Source organism: Echinops telfairi, unplaced genomic scaffold (genome assembly GCF_000313985.2).
Source record: "Echinops telfairi isolate 266 unplaced genomic scaffold, ASM31398v2 ScPeMD7_7458;HRSCAF=8496, whole genome shotgun sequence".
NCBI lineage: Eukaryota > Metazoa > Chordata > Mammalia > Afrosoricida > Tenrecidae > Echinops > Echinops telfairi.
In genome coordinates this window covers 23,300,542-23,316,452 of record NW_022111358.1, presented here as the reverse complement: position 1 = coordinate 23,316,452, position 15,911 = coordinate 23,300,542, and the positions used below count along the sequence as shown (strand labels likewise).

Here is a 15,911-nt window from a genome sequence, read left to right as displayed (position 1 = left end):
AGGTGACCTTGCGTGTTTTTCTTAATGGGTGTATCTGATTTCTAGACTCACGTGTCCACGTACCTGGACTCACCCTCAAACCCCTCCGCTAGTACAGGGTTGCCCACAGAGGCCTCTCCTCAGAGAGCTATGTCCCTGAACCTGCTTACAACCCCTGGGGCTCCAGGCATCCCCCCGGTGGTAAGGAGGAGACCCAGGCAGGGGGTCAGACCACCCCATAACTCACCCCTGGGCACGTGGTCCACGACAGAGCTGGGGCAGCATCAGTAAGGGGCAATCATCTGGAGAGCTTAGAAAAACACAGATCCCGGGGCCCCAGCCCAGACCAACTGAGAGAATGACCCGCGAAAGGACCTAAGCACCTGCATTTCCATGGCTCCTGGCCTCCCCAAAAGAACGATAGGGACCAGGTCAGACCCCCTCGTCAGAGGCTTCCGGGAGCCAACCAGTCTCTCAACACCTCCTGCCGATGTTCTCCTGCCCTGGGCTGCTTGCTCCCAGTAGGAGGGACAGCCTGACCCCCACCCCTGGAAAGGCAGCTGGGTTAGGCAAGAGGGTTGCCCTAGGTGGCCGTGGGAATGAGCCTGACAAGATGGAAGTAGAGACTTGGCTGCTGGCTGCCAGCCCCAAGGGATGCCTTGGCTCCCAGTCCAACCCTGGTCTCCTCAGCCCCTGTGCCACCCCCGTCCAGGGCAGCCACCCACCCTTTTGCCATCCTTCAGTCTGGGGCTCAGTGTCTGGGCTGACCACGGCAGCTGGAAATGGGTCATCTGCTGTAGGGGCCTGTGCCCCTGGGAGGGACCCCGGCCTCCCACCCCTGCACTGCCCTCTGCGAGCCCTCTGTCCACTCAGTGATGCCCCTCACTAACTCCCCCACCGTGCCTGTTGCTCTCACCCACAGCACCACCCCCCTGCGGCGCTGGGGTCCTTGGGGTGCACTTCTCCCTGCTGTCTGACTCTGGTGTTTTCTCCACAACTCATACTGGCAGGGAGGTGGGGGCAGGCCTGCCAAGATGCCAGAGCTAACCTCCCTGGGCCAGCATGGAAAGCCTGGACGGCAGATGCCCTGGGACTCTGCTTCTCCCACCAACCCAAAACCGAGGGCTGGGGAGCAGGGTGGGGTGGCATCGTCCATCTCACCCAAGGGCACCCTCTGGGCCTCATGCCCTAGCCTCCCTGGCAGCTGGTTCAGAGTCTCAGCAGGGTGCTCCAGGTTGTCACTGCCTCCCAGTGTGCAGGACAGGTCGGTCACTCTCTGGTCTTATAGGCTGTGCTGATCACCTGGCTTGCTGCTCATTGGACCTGCGCTCTCGGGGTGGGGGGTGCGCAGCCTCCTCGGCACCTGCTGGTCTGGGTCAGGACGGAGGGTCCTTTGTACAGACTGCAATGGCCGGGTGGTCCTGGGGCTGAGAGCAGGTGCCCCTCTCAGTGGTCCCACCCTCCCCCTTCCCTCTAGGCCGCTGGAGGAGGGTCCCTGGCTGAGCCCCTCGAGCAGAGGGCTATGGCGAGGGGAGAGAGGGGAGAGGGGACAGGCTCCTCTCCCAGCCTCAGCTCAGCATCATCTCCTCTGCTAATAACGAGGCTAATGAGGAGCCGCTTTCTCTAACCTAATTGTATTCAAACATTTTAGTTAATTCTCCATTCATATTTTAGCATAATGGGATCGGGTGCTCTCGGCATTTATGGAGATTAATGCAGAGAGAGTTCCAGCAGCTAAGGCAACTCCGGGTGGCTAGCGCCCTCTGGACCTTGTAGGTACTGAGGAAGGAAGAGGCCGGCCTGCCTACCCTGTCCACCCCCCACCATCGCTGTGTGGATGACCTGTGGCCTCGTCCCCTCTCCCAGGCCTTCCGCCGCCCCCCCCCCATGAACATACACTCCTGGGGGTCAGCAGAGCTGCCCCACCAAACCCACAACTGGCTGACCCATCTCAGATTTATTTTAAAAGGCCTGCTGGAGCTTTCTGGACGTTCTGCCTCTCGGTTATCCACACTCTGAGGCCGATGCTGGAGAGTGGCCGGGTGCCGCTGTGTGTGTGTGTGTGTGTGTGTGTGTGTGTGTGTGTGTGTGTTGGAACAGACATCTAGTGCAGCTAAGCACTGAACCTGGGCTCTCTTCCTCCTTTGGTCTGCGGTGGGGGCCCCGCCCAGGCTGTCTCAGTTTCCCTCTCTGTTCAGTGGTTCTCTGCATGGGAAAGGACAGTGAAACCTGAGCTGGCCTGGGGCCTGAGCTTCCTGCTGCCCTTGTGCCAGCCAGCCCCTGGCATCAGCCTCAGGTGCTCCAGCCCTTACTGGCTGACTTCTGCCCGAGGCCTCTCGAGGTGGGGAAGAGCTGTCTGGGACCTCAGGCTGCTGAAGCCTCCCAAGGGACCACAAACCTCTCCCGTCGTAGTGCCCGGCTGGGAGACCCGTCTGCTACCCCCGCGTGCTCCCTCAGCTGGCTCTTCCTCGGCCCCTGAAGGAGAGCCCCACAACCTCCTGGCCCCCAGATTTATTCTGCCTGCAAAGCAGGCCAGCCTCCTGGCACCATGATTTTTATAACGAAGTGGCCCGCTAATTACAAGAGAGAGAGCGCCTCTGACCGATCTCAGACAGTGCTTCCAGCCCAGCCTTCAGCCTGACGCCACCCTGACACCAGGGCCAGCTGGGCATGGCCTCATTAGAAACTGGGTGAGTCCATCAGGTATGGCAACCCCACCCACCCACCCATTGGAGACTGGGGTGAGCGAGCCGAGCACGCTCTCTGCTGACCTCCCCCGCTGAGGGGACGGCCCAGCCCCCGGACCCCTACCCCAGGCCCTGTGGGTGGGTGAGTGCAGCCAGCCAAGAAGCTGTCCAATTTCCAATCTCCGGTTTTATCTCCAAATCCCAGCTCTGTGTAATCTCCTCCGCTTCCCTTGAGGGGCTGAACTTGCTGGAGAAACCAGAGCCTTTGCCTCTTGGTTGACGGCACTTCCTCTGAGCTTGATAAGACCGATTGTTTTTCATCTTATTGATCTGACCTCACGGTGCAACACCGAGGAGAGCCGAGAGCATCAGGAGAGGCCGAGAGGGGCCGGCGACTCCCGGAGACTGCCCGGGGGGAGAGGCTCACCCGGTGTCTAATGTGGATGGGGAGCTATGCATGTCCTGACTCCCCCTGTGCCAGAGACTGCAGCCAGTAGAGCAGATGCTTGAGGGAGGGGGAACACCCAGAGGGCTGCTCTCCCCACCTCACCAGAAGAGCTAGTAGTATGGGGAGGCCGGGGGTGCTGGTGACCGTGGAATGTTTCAGCTCTGGCGTTAGAGGCTGGTGGCTGTGGGGGCTTGTGGGTGGAGGGAGTCCTCGGGATGGCAGTCTGATGGTGGCTCTGCTCTCCTCCATCCCTTACCCCGCCTCCCAGAAGCCCAGTGCAAGCCCTACTACTCGGACTACTCCCGCTTCCGGCTGCTCGTCCACCACCTGTGCACCACCCACTACCTGGACCTCTTCATCACAGGCGTCATTGGCCTGAATGTGGTCACCATGGCTATGGAGCACTACCAGCAGCCCCAGGTAGGAGCAGCCACTGGCACCAGCCACGGGGCCCACCGTCTCCAGCCATGGGGGGGGCCCTCAGGGCAAGGCGAGGCAAGCCCTGGCTGATGGGTGCTGGACACATCTCATGGGTTCTTCCTGGGCTTCTGGCCACAATCCTGGGAGGCTTTACAGATGCGGGCACTGAGGGTCAGGGAGGTTGCGGGATTTGACCACGGCAACACAGCTAGCATGTGGAGGACCTGGTTTATTCGCTCAGCGGATATTTAGCAGTCGGCCACCACGTACCAGACTCTGAGTCCTTCAAAGGGGAGAAGGCAGACCAGCGCCTGCCCTGCTGGCGTGAGGTCCTGGTGGACATCTGACCCACCCCACCCCCGCCAAACTCACGTGTGACCTCGCCACGTTTCTGACCCGTCCTTTGGCTGCCCTCTGGCCTCATTTTCCCCACCCGCCAATCAAGGAGGCGGAATAGTAATGTGCAAGACCCCTTCTGGGAGTAACCCTGGTGGTCCAGTGGTTAGTGCTTGACTGCCAGCCCTCGCAGCAACCTGTGGGAGTGACCTGTCCACATAAAGAAAGGCCACCAGGCCCAGCTCCTCAGTCTGGGAGACAGCTATGTCCAGCTCGCCACCCTTCGGAGCAGGGTCAAAGAGAGGAGACCTGTAGGGCGGGGTGTGGGCCATCCACATGAACAGGACCCTGCTCCGCCCTGGGGTGTGCCCAGTGGTCAGCCGTCTTGGTGGGGATGGAGAAGAGTCTCATGGGACTCATCCCATCTCCCAGATCGGGGATGGGCGGGGCAGGAGGGGGTGGGGCAGGCCTCCCCCCGCAGCCTTAGGGGACCGCGCTTCTTGCTCCTCCTGCCAGGTCCTGGACGAGGCTCTGAAGATCTGCAATTACATCTTCACCGTCGTCTTTGTCTTGGAGTCGGTGTTCAAGCTCGTGGCCTTTGGCTTCCGCCGCTTCTTCCAAGACAGGTAGTGACGAGGTCTGGGGCCTGGAGGGAGGGCCCAAGGGGCCGGCTCTTCCAAGACAGAACTGACTGCCAGAGCAGGGAGATCTGGGACCAGGAGGCGCCGTGTCCTCAGGGGAAATATGCCTATCGCTCGAAGGCCTTCCTTCATTCCCGAGGTTCAGTCCCCATTCTAGGACCCACTCAGGGCTCTGGTGGGTGGTAATCCAGGGCCTGGGAAAAGGGAAAGATGAGGGAACAGGACAAGATGGGGCGGAGCCTGGAGCCAGACTGCGTGGAACCGGATTTGAATCCTGGTTCCACCACTTAGTATCTGATGTCCCTGGGTAAATTACTTGACCTCTGTGAGCCTCAGTTTCTGCCATTGTAAATTAGGATAACACTCCTTCCAAGAATTACTGATCCCTATGGTGGTGTAGTGTTTATACCGTTGGGCTGTGATCCACATGGTCGGCAGTTTGAATGAAACCACCAGCCGCTCCTCAGGAGAAATTCGAGACTTTCTGTTGTAAATATTTAAAGCCTCAGAAACCCATAGGGTCTGTTCTACTCTGCCCTGCAGGACCCCTATGAGTTAGAATCAACTTGATGGCAGTGTGTGGGTGTGAGTAGCAGCGCCTCTAAGCCAGCGTTTGGCACGTAGTCAACACCATGGACGGATGGAGGGGTTGTGTGTTAGGCCGATTAAATCCAGAGACACTCATATATGTGTAAGAAAGAACTTTACATCAAGGAGTGGTTGTATATCAAGAAAACATCCCAGCACAGTCTGATCTAAGTCCGACACTAGTCCACGAGCCTCTCTTCAGTTACATGCAGTGATGTAGAATGCAGGAAGATCACAGGCCACTGGATGAAATTCCAGCAGATCCAATGGCGGTGGCAGGTCCCAGCGTGGCTTGCCAGCAGGAAGAGGAAGACAGAGAGACGGGTGGGGTGGGGGTGGGGGGTGGGGGAGTTCCCAGGACCCTCCTTATAAGAAGGCCACACCCACCAGGAAGCATCATCAGGCTGTGGCCTGATTGACAGGCTAGACTCCACCCCTTCACTCATACCTTCAAGTTGACACAAAATTAGGTAACTCCCACAGAGGGATAAACAGGTTATCGACTCGTGATAACCTTCTGTAGAGCAGAGCAAAATGTGACCTCACCCTACATCATCCTCAAGATTGCTGACATGCTTAAACCCATAGTTGCAGCTAATGTGTCCACCCATCTCCCCAACCGCCCATGACGTGCCCTTCAGCAAGCATGATGGCCTCCTCTAGTAGCTCATTCCTTCTGATGGTGGCCAGCACGGGCACGTCACACAGTGTTCAGTTGCGGCTTGCAGAGAAGGGGCTCAGCCTTTCCTCCCAGTCTGACCGTCTAGGAGCACCACTGAGCCCTGCCCACCATGGGCACCTCTGTTGGTATCGGCAGAGCTGGCAGCATGACTTCCAGCGCGATAGCAACATGAAAGCCATCACAGGGTGACAGACAGACTGGCATGGGTGGCGGAGTTGATACCCTGCAAGTGCTAAATAAAAAAGCAAACGGCTACTGATTCAGAGCAGAGACCCATGAGCTAAAGTCCTAGATCTCCCGAGATGGCTCCCCGGCTCTGCACCCTACTTACCCAAGTCACGCTGCTTCTCTGCAAGACCGGGGGGCTAGACGGGCCGCCCCCACCCCCTCCAGCCTTAGTGGGCTCACAGCCCACTCCCAGGCAGCCCCAGCTCCCGCTCAGAGAGACGTGTCCTGGGAGTTCCAGGTGGAACCAGCTGGACCTGGCTATCGTGCTGCTGTCCATCATGGGCATCACGCTGGAGGAGATCGAGGTCAATGCCTCGCTGCCCATCAACCCCACCATCATCCGCATCATGAGGGTCCTGCGTATCGCCCGAGGTCAGTGCCCACCGCATCCACCCTCTTGGGATGTCTAAGACAGCAGGGGCCCACTCTGCGGCTGACCGCCAGGGAGTGGGCAGCTAGGGGTTCTCTGTGGAAGGCACAGGTTAGAGTGGGGGCGGTGGGGAGCTGCTGCACCGGTCATCTCACCAGCCGGGCCCTGTGTGGCTGGGACCCTGAGGGACCGGCTCACAACTCTGTCCTGTTCCTCAGTGCTGAAGCTGCTGAAGATGGCTGTGGGCATGCGGGCGCTGCTGGACACGGTGATGCAGGCCCTGCCCCAGGTAGCTGGAAGCGGGGGTGGGTGGGCCGACTCAGGGCCACAGCAGGGGTGGGTGCTTGGGGCTGTGCTTGCTGCCTGGGCGTGCCAGCGCACCTTCGCCCTTTCTCTCCTTCTCTTCCAGGTGGGGAACCTGGGACTTCTCTTCATGTTGTTGTTTTTCATCTTTGCAGCTCTGGGCGTGGAGCTCTTTGGAGACCTGGGTGAGTTGGGGCGGGCGAGGGCGGAGGAGCCATGGCCGGGCACAGAGGGGGTACCCTGGACTCACCTGGGCCTCTCCTGCTCCCCCAGAGTGTGATGAGACACACCCGTGTGAGGGTCTGGGCCGGCATGCCACCTTCCGGAACTTCGGCATGGCCTTCCTGACCCTCTTCCGCGTCTCCACTGGCGACAACTGGAACGGCATCATGAAGGTGCGTGCCGCACCGCCGAGGGGGCTCCCAGGGCCCAGGAGGCAGCCCCACTTCTCCCGCCAAATTCTTTGGAGAAGATGAATTGGCCACGCATCAAGGCGGGGGACCTTCCACCACCAACCCCAACCCCCCGGAACGCCCCACTCCTGAGGACTTGCTCTGATACACACATCCCCAGCACAGTGTCTTCCCCCCGCCCCTGGAGGACCCCTCCTCCCATGTCCCTTGGCACCAGTGAGCCCCTTCCCCATGACCGTTCCGTGCCCCACCCCCAGGACACCCTGCGAGACTGCGACCAGGAGTCCACCTGCTACAACACGGTCATCTCCCCCATCTACTTCGTGTCCTTCGTGCTGACCGCCCAGTTCGTGCTGGTCAACGTGGTGATCGCCGTCCTGATGAAGCACCTGGAGGAGAGCAACAAGGAGGCCAAGGAGGAGGCCGAGCTGGAGGCCGAGCTGGAGCTGAAGACACTCAGCCCACAGCCCCACTCGCCGCTGGGCAGCCCCTTCCTCTGGCCTGGGGTCGAGGGCTCCGACAGCCCCAAGCTGGGGCCCCTGCACCCTGCAGCCCACTCCAGGGCAGCCTCCCGCTTCTCCCTCGATCACCCCACGGTGAGTGCATCCCCTCCACACCACCACCACCAGGACCGGGTTTGAGGAAAGAGAAGGGGAGGGAGGGCTGCCGGTAGCTGTGCTTGGGCTTGGGTGGGGAGGACAACGTGCAGGGCAACCCAGGGCTTGTCCTGGGTGCTGGGGACTGACAGCCCCAACCTCATGCCTGCCACACGCCCCCCCCACCAGGACCACACCCCTCAAACCAGCCAGCATCTCCCTCCAGCCTGGCCTGACACCCCCCCCAGACCCACCCACCCCACCCCTGCTGAGGTTTCTAGGTTCAAGGCTAAGTTTTCTATTTCCTCCCTGTCTCTCTTTCCCCCCTGCCTGGTTGCCAAACGTCTTTCCTGGCTAATCCCCCTCCCACCCCTCAATCTTTGACTCTCTTCTCTTCCCGCCGCCCCCCTGTCTGGACTGCTCTTGTCTTCGCCTCCCATCTCTTCCTCCTTCCATCAACCCTTCCTCCTCGGTGTCTGTCTCTACGACGCCGCCGTGTGTGTGTGTGTGTGTGTGTGTGTGTGTGTGTGTGTGTGTGTGTGTGTGTGTGTGTGTGTGTGTGTGTGTGTGTGTGTATGCGTGTGTGAGCACGCGCGCATGTGCAACACGTGCCTCTCTCGCCTCTCTCCTGTGTCTCTCGTCCACCCATCGACCCCCTACCACAACACTACCTACTGCTGCCTCCTGCCCCGTGCCCTCCGGGGTGGTCTCCCAGGACAGACAGCTGTTTGACACCATATCCCTGCTGGTCCAGGGCTCCCTGGACGGGGAGCTGAAGCTAATGGATGAGCTGGCCGGCCTGGGGGGGCAGCCCTCTGCCTTCCCTCCCGCCCCCAGCCGGGGCGGCTCCGACCCACAGGTTATTGTGCCCTCTCCCCTGACCGTGCTGGGCTGTGCCACGCTTCTAGGCGGGTTGGGGGTGGTGGTGAGGGGGGGAGGTTGCCCTGCCCACCAGGTGACCCGAGACTACAGCCTCAGGTCTCCATTGAGTTTCATACTTGGCAGGAGGCAGCCAGGCGTCCATCCAGGCTGGGCACCACCTTCGGAACGCATATTTGGAGAGCAGGGAGGCTGAGTGGGCATCTCCAAGGAAGAAGGCAGGGTGGAACAGGGACAGGGGGACACAGGGAGAGTAGCAGAGGGTGCAGGGCCCACGGGAGAAGGACCTTCGGGGAGAATATGAGGGCTGGGGCCCCACAGAGGCATGATCCACGTGGTCTCCTCATGCCCAGCCCAGCCCCTCCGCTCTGTTGAGCACGGTAAGGCAGGCTTCCCTGGGTATGACTGTGGCCCCAGGGACCCCAACCTTGTACTGGAAGCAAATGGCAGTGCACAACACTCGGCTCCCGTGGGTCCATCGCCCCCAATCTCTCCTCCCCTGTGACTAGTCAGCCTGCCCACGCCCTGCCCTGTGAGAGCCCTCCCCACCCCTCCTCCCAGGCAGGATGGAGCTTGGGGAGGAGCAGGGAGACAGCTAGAGACAAGAAGGCCTCCCCCGCCTTGGCCCCCATGGGTGCGCAGGGAGCCAATGGTAGGCCCCTGGGAAGCCTTTTGCGCAGTTCAGACACGGGCACCGTGGTCTGCATGCGGGACGGGCTCTGGCCTCTGCCCTTTTGTTGGGACTGTCTCCAGAGCACAGTGAGCCTGGACTGATGGTGGGAAAGCCAGTCCCTTCCCCAGGCCCCGGGGCAGAACCAGAGGGAGAGAACCGGGTGGGATGGCATGGTGTCAGGACAGCAACGGGTCCTGCAGACCCCAGGTGAGCCAGCCAGATGGTGTGGCATCCACAGGGGGAGCCCCATTCAGGTCAGCCTGAGGAGAGGGCAGGCGGGCGGCAGGCAGCGGGAGGGCCTGGAGGGGAGAAGCCAGAGTCTGGGGGCAGGCCAAGTCCTGCCAAGCTTTTGGAAGCAGAGAGAATAGGCAGAAGCAGCCAGCAGATTGGCCTCATTGTCCTGGGCGCCCCCCATGCCGCTCTGTCTGTGCCGAGAGGGGAGAGTGCGCCTTGCTGGCCTGCCTTCACGGTTTCCCCTCTCTCTCTATTTTTTTGTGTGTGTGGTATCCTTTTGATGGGAGCGAAGGCCCTCCCTCCTGCCCGCGCCCTCCCTGGGTGGCAGTAGTGTGGGAGGGGGCTGTGAAGGCTCCCGGGGTATCTTTAGAATGTGGCTTTGTCAATGTTGGCTCTGGCTCTTGGCCGCCTGCTGCCGCCTCTCTGCGTAGAGCAGGGGGTGAGGTGGGTGAGGGGAGGCCCTGCCAGTGGGTTGGGGAAGGAGTAGGGAGAGACTGGGGATGCCTTTCTGTGCCCGAGCGTGGTGACAGAGGGGGCGGGGTGGGGTCCAGCGGGGGCTGGCATGAGTGAGTGTACACGTGTGCCCTGTCTGGGCTTCTGATGCCTGATCCTGTCTCTCCCTTGTCTAGATCCCTCTAGCTGAGATGGAGGCTCTGTCTCTGACGTCAGAGATTGTGTCTGAACCGTCCTGTACTCTAGCTCTGACGGATGACTCTTTGCCTGGCGACACTCACACACTCTTACTTAGTGCCCCGGAGAGCAATGTATATACACACGACACCCCCTCACCCCTGCCCGCCCCTGCCCACCCCCAGCCACACAGGGCTCCAGATACCACCCAAAGAAAACAGATCAGATTCGATTGGTGTCTTGCCATGAAAGACAAACCCTTGTGAAAGGGTTAACCTGGAGCCCCAGGGGTGGCACAGCCCCCAAATAGCAGGGTCATCAGGTAGCTGACCAGATGCCCCTCAGGGACGCTGGGTGCAGTCAGTCCTTGTATGTGGAGCCCTGTGATAGCCAGGCTGCTCCCCCTGCCCCCCTCTCCGCTGCCTCTCCCCTCAACATGAGACATTCGCCACCCCGTAGTGGGTCTGAGCCACATCTCTGCCGCCGCTGCCGCCATGCCCACCTCCCCCTGGGGGCTGCTCTTGTGCCTTCTGTCGCTGTTCTGTGTGTTCCTGCCTCTCCGCCAATCTTGTCCGTGTGTTTCGGCAACTTCTTCACTCTCTTCTGGTTGCCCGGCCCTTCTGACCCGGAGCAGCCTCCCCCCTCCTCTCGGAACTTAAGAAGGGGCAGGGGCTCCCTGCTCCCAGCAGGGATCTGAAAGGACAGGCTTTTGACCACAGACAGGGCCTCCCAGACGTAGAATCTGGGCCTTGGAGGGGAAGCAGAGGTTCCAGACTACGCCCCGACTTTGTCATCCTCAGGGGACAGGAACCCAAACCTCCCTGAGAGCAGGAATGAGGGCCTCGGGAATCCTGGAGGGAAGGGTCGAACAAACTCTGGAGAGCATGCCTTGACCAGCTAGGACCTCCACAAAGGCTCTTGGCACCTTTCCCTGACCAGATGCAGCTTCCGCCCCAGCCTGTCCCCACAGAGCCCTCACCATCACACACCAGGCAGTGAGTTACCGAGAGAAGAGGCCCCTGGGGCTCGTCCAGCTGGTTCACCTGGGCACAGGGGGGGGGCCATGAAGTGGTAGACCCTCTTCCCTCTAGGCTCTCTGAGCTGCCACGTCTCCTGCTGATTCCCCCACACCCATAACCTTGCCCCTGCCCTCTGTGTCTAGATCGGGCCTCACCTCGAGACCGCAGACTCCCTCATAACCTCCAGGTGGATCCCTTAGAAGGAGCTGTCCATCCAACTGCAGGGTGGGGGCTGGGGGCTATCTCCTCACCCTTCGCCACCCCCACAGGAGGCTCCTAGACACAGCAGTGTGGACGGGTCAGGGGGCGGGCTCCCCTCCTCCTCCTGTGCGGAGGGTTCATCTGTGTGTCCGCTCCTCCCCTGCCATGCCTTTCACCACCCTGTCCTGGGAGGGGCCCTGGCTTCTGTGGGCCAGCGCTGCATTGGTTACCAAATCTGGGCGCTCCTGTTCCTCCCACCACCCTCCCCGGTTCCTTTTGCAGATGGAGTCCCAGGCTACTGAGGTGCCGGTCACCCTGGGACCAGACCTGCTGACCGTCCGAAAGTCTGGGGTCAGCCGCACGCACTCCCTGCCCAACGACAGCTACATGTGCCGGGATGGGAGCACTACTGCGGAGTCCCCTGGGCGCAGGCCCTGGGGCCTCCCCAAAGCTCAGTCAGGTACCAGGGCTGGGGGCAGGCCGGGAGCAGGTTCATACAGGGAGATCCCCTCACTGCCTAGACCCCTTCCTGAGCAAAGAGCACTAAGGCAGCAAAAGAGCCCTCTCGCCTACCTCTGGGGAGCCCCCAGCCTAAAAGGGGGTACCCAGCCTCTGCTTCCAGTCCAGGGTTCTGTGGTGAGGGCAGGAGCAGTGAAGAGGTGGGAGTGTCAGGGAGGGGCCTCAGGTGTGACCCCAGCCCTGCTGACCCTCTAGCTCCTCTCTCCCCTCTTGCCTCCTTCCCTCCCCGCCTCCCTACCCCTAGGCTCCATCTTGTCTGTGCACTCCCAGCCTGCGGGGTCCAGCTACATCCTGCAGCTGTCGAGAGATGGGGCCCATCTGCTACATCCCCATAGCGTACCCCCCTGGGGCGCCATCCCCAAACTTCCCCCACCGGCCCGCTCCCCGTTGGCTCAACGGCCACTCAGGCGCCAGGTGAGCAGGTGCGGCCAGGCGGGCATGGCCGGGCATCCTGGGCGTTTGCTAAAGACCAGGGTTGGCTCGGTGCTTCTTCTGGGACATGTGCTGCGGCTGGGGACGTGCTCCACTTGGTCCTAAGTCCAGGGACACTGTGCTGAAGAGAGCAGGAGTCGGCTGTGTCCTCTTGGAACGTCCTCTCTCTGCATGCAGGACAAGGCCCGAGGGGGCTGTTGGTTGCCCGAGATGCAAATTACATTGGAGGGAGAACCCAGGCCCCACAGCAGGCCCCCTTTGCTTTGAGGGGTGCAAGTCAGGTTAAATGTCTGTGCTTTGGACCAAACTCAGAGACCACCTTCTGGAGCTCACACGGTAGGGCAGCGGTTCTCAACCTGTGGGTCATGACCCCTTTTGGGGACAAACGACCCTTTCACAGAGGTCGCCCGATTCATACCAGTAGCAAAATGACAGTGATGAAGTAGCAACGAAAATAATGTTATGGTTGTGGGGGCTCACCACACATGAACTGGCTGACAGGGTCACAGCATGAGGAAGGTTGAGAACCACTGCACTAGGGGCTCCCACACAGCCCAGGGAGGCCCGTTTGCCCCACCTGTGGCACAGCCCACTCGTGTGTGCAGGTGTGAGTATGGCCATGTGATAGCCCTGGCAGCCAGGGAGGGCAGTGCAGCCTCCTCCATCCGCCCTGCAAACACCCGCTGTGCGGCCTTGTCCCCATGCTGGAGAGGAGACACAGGAAAGGCAAGTCCTCCTAGCACCGCCCGCCTGGGTTCCCCACCCCCCTGGCTGGCCCGCGTCTCTGAGAGTCAGCCTTGGCTGCTCTTGCTCTCCAAGAACATGTTGTTGTGGTTGGGGTGACCGTTGACGCAGCAGGTTAGTTTCCCCTCCGATGAGCTCTAGGCAAACTGACCAGGGGCGCTGACAGGGTGACAAGTCCCACCCTGTGACAAAGTTCTCATTAATTCTGTGCTGCTCTGAGTTCCATGCCCGCACATCTTCGCCTGCACGTCACATTACACCCGGCTTACGCCGATGCCCTTGTGAGTTCAGCATCAGTTGAACAGTGGCTGATTTGGGGGAAAGAGTTTGCCAGATGTTTCTTCTGAGTGCCTCTAGCGAGCTCCAGCTTCCATCCTGCTAGGCAGCAGGCAACCCTGTGAACCCCATTGGCACCACCCAGGGTCTCCCACAGTCGGGTGGATCACCTCAGAAAGCAGGTAGGCACGGGCTGACGTGCTTACTCACTCATCTGGTGTGAACTATCATCACAGTCGTTCAGTATAGATTAATAAGGAAGCACAAGTCAGCCGGTGCCTACCTGGTTTATTGGGTCCCCTAGCCCTTTCAGGGATGATAACGATGGATGGAGGTTTGATTCTCTAAGCAGCCTCTGTGAGGTTGGGAGAGAGACGGATGCCGGCCATACCTAGACGCAGAATCTATGACGCAGTGGAATTGTTCCTATAGATTAGCAAGCACAAGTGGGTCCAGGCTTCCCTTGCTATGGGGTAATCCAACCCTGCCCTTGTCCACTAGGAAGACATATGGGGCATTGGAAAATGGAACAATAGGTCATGGACCTGGGGCTGCCAGGAGGATCAGAGCAAGGACTCAGTCTCCCTTGGGGGTGGGGGTGGTCAGGAAATGCCCTTCCGTGCCCATTCAGAGGGGAGTCAAGGCCAAGAGAGGAGCCTTCGCAGGAAGAAGGAGCCAGCTGCAGAGCAGAACTGGCCTGGGCGCTCCTTCGCATCTGGGCAGCAGCTGCAGAGAGAGAGAGTTCTGCAGGCTTAGGGGAGGCCAGGGCACCCAGGAGGGAAGACAAGGTCAAAGTAGGGGAGGAAGCCTGGTGGTGAATGATGGCGGTCAGCCTGAGGAGGACCTCCATCTCCCAGCAAGAGAAACTACCTGTCCCCCTGCTTCTGGTGGTCCTACAGCTGGGGGTGGGAGTAGGGGCAGCTGGCTTGAGGAGCCAGACAGTTACGGCAGAGCAGCCGTCCCGGTGCTGAGCCCTCCTCTCCCCACTTGTGCAGGCAGCAATAAGGACTGACTCCCTGGATGTGCAGGGCCTGGGCAGCAGGGAAGACCTGCTGTCAGAGGTGAGTGGGCCCTCCCCGCCGCTGGCCCGGGCCGCCTCTTTCTGGGGCCAGACAAGCATCCTGTTGCAGCAGCAAGCCCAAGCCTGCAGCCAGATCTCGAAGCACACACCACCTCTAGTCCCCCATCCAGGCCCAGAGCCCACCCGGGCCAGGGTCCCCCGAGAAACCAGCAGCAGCTTGGAGCTGGACACGGAGCTGAGCTGGCTTTCCGGGGACCTCCTGCCAGCGGGCAGCCAGGAGGAGCCCCCCTCACTTCGGGACCTGAAGAAGTGCTACAGCGTGGAGACCCAGAGCTGCCGCCACCTGCCGGCCTCCTGGTTGGACGAGCAGAGGAGGCACTCTATAGCCGTCAGCTGTCTGGACAGCGGCTCCCAGCCCCACCTGGGCCCCAGCCCCACCAGCTTTGGGGCCCAGCCTCTTGGGGCACCAGGGAGCCGGCCCAAGAAAAAACTCAGCCCACCCAGTATCTCCATAGACCCTCCAGAGGGCCAGGGCTCTCGGCCCCCACCCAGCCCTGGCGTCTGTCTCCGGCGTAGGGCTCCGTCCACCGACCCCAAGGACCCCTCGGCCTCGGGCCCCCCCGACAGCATGGCTGCCTCGCCCCCCACAAAGAAAGACGTGCTGAGTCTCTCTGGTTTAGCCTCTGACCCAACAGACCCGGACCCCTGAGTCCTGCGCCCACTCTCCCTTCCTCCACTGGGGGCCAAGTCCTAGCTCCCCCTCCTGGGCTGGTGCCCTGAAAATGTCCACACAGACACGGAGGCGCCCCTCCTCGCCTCAGTGATGCTGGGCCACGCCACACAGGAGTTCCACCCTGGGCCGCCGAGCCAGGGCACAGAGAGGCCCCATGCCGCCGAGGTTCCCGACACCAGGACTTGCTGGGAGAAAGCAATACGTTTGTGCAGAATCTCTATGTATATTCTATTTTATTAAATTAATTGAATCTAGTTCCATGCGGGGTGTATGACACTTTGTGACCGAAGAGACTTGTTCTCCCTTCTACTTCGATGTGCCTCAGAATATTTTTGAGGCGAAGGCATCTGTCTCTTGGCTACTTGACGCCCACCCTCCCCCCCAAGTGACCTGCCTAGCTGTAGTCCCTCTTCTTGCAAAGCACACGCTGGGACCTCGAGGGCAGTGCCCGCTCACCTTCAGCGGACGCGAGAGCCACGTTGGAAACTGTCATGTCATTTGTTTTCTCCTTTAACCCCGTCCTCGTTCTCTGCAAGGGAGAAAAGAGAGAGAGAGAGAGAAAATGAACAGAAAAAAGATTTTACAAATGCAATGGAACCTTTTTATATAGACATACATACATATCTATCTATATAGCTATCTATATATATAAAATAAAGTAATTTTCCAAAATAAAGAGTTACGCATGGTCCCGAGTACAAGCTAAAGGGGTAGAGAGTTAGGCCTCTCCAGATGGCACTGCGCAGCAAGTGCTGGGCATGGGGCAGCGGGTGGGGAGGATTCAGAAGGGGTGTGTGTGTGTGTATGTGTGTGTGTGTCACTGCACAGCAAGTGCTGGGCATGGGGCAGCAGGTGGGGA

The 15,911-nt window shown here is 60.3% G+C and overlaps 1 protein-coding gene across 11 annotated transcripts in view; it reads left to right on the top strand.

The window, feature by feature from the left end:
- Window positions 1-15,306, top strand: part of CACNA1G (calcium voltage-gated channel subunit alpha1 G) — a 57,606-nt gene extending 42,300 nt beyond the window's left edge. For 5 of the 11 annotated variants that reach the window (XM_045299983.1, XM_045299985.1, XM_045299984.1 and 2 more), the window contains 12 exons: window positions 3,383-3,534; window positions 4,387-4,496; window positions 6,248-6,381; window positions 6,598-6,668; window positions 6,789-6,867; window positions 6,956-7,077; window positions 7,353-7,691; window positions 8,407-8,550; window positions 10,107-10,241; window positions 11,610-11,787; window positions 12,091-12,260; window positions 14,294-15,306. In XM_045299983.1, coding sequence (XP_045155918.1) covers window positions 3,383-3,534; window positions 4,387-4,496; window positions 6,248-6,381; window positions 6,598-6,668; window positions 6,789-6,867; window positions 6,956-7,077; window positions 7,353-7,691; window positions 8,407-8,550; window positions 10,107-10,241; window positions 11,610-11,787; window positions 12,091-12,260; window positions 14,294-15,028 — 2,369 coding nt within the window. In that variant the 3' untranslated portion in view covers window positions 15,029-15,306. The remainder of the gene's footprint in view (window positions 1-3,382; window positions 3,535-4,386; window positions 4,497-6,247; window positions 6,382-6,597; window positions 6,669-6,788; window positions 6,868-6,955; window positions 7,078-7,352; window positions 7,692-8,406; window positions 8,551-10,106; window positions 10,242-11,609; window positions 11,788-12,090; window positions 12,261-14,293) is intronic. The other 6 variants (XM_045299989.1, XM_045299987.1, XM_045299988.1 and 3 more) reach the window with 3 other exon arrangements.
- The last annotated feature ends 605 nt before the right edge of the window (window positions 15,307-15,911 follow it).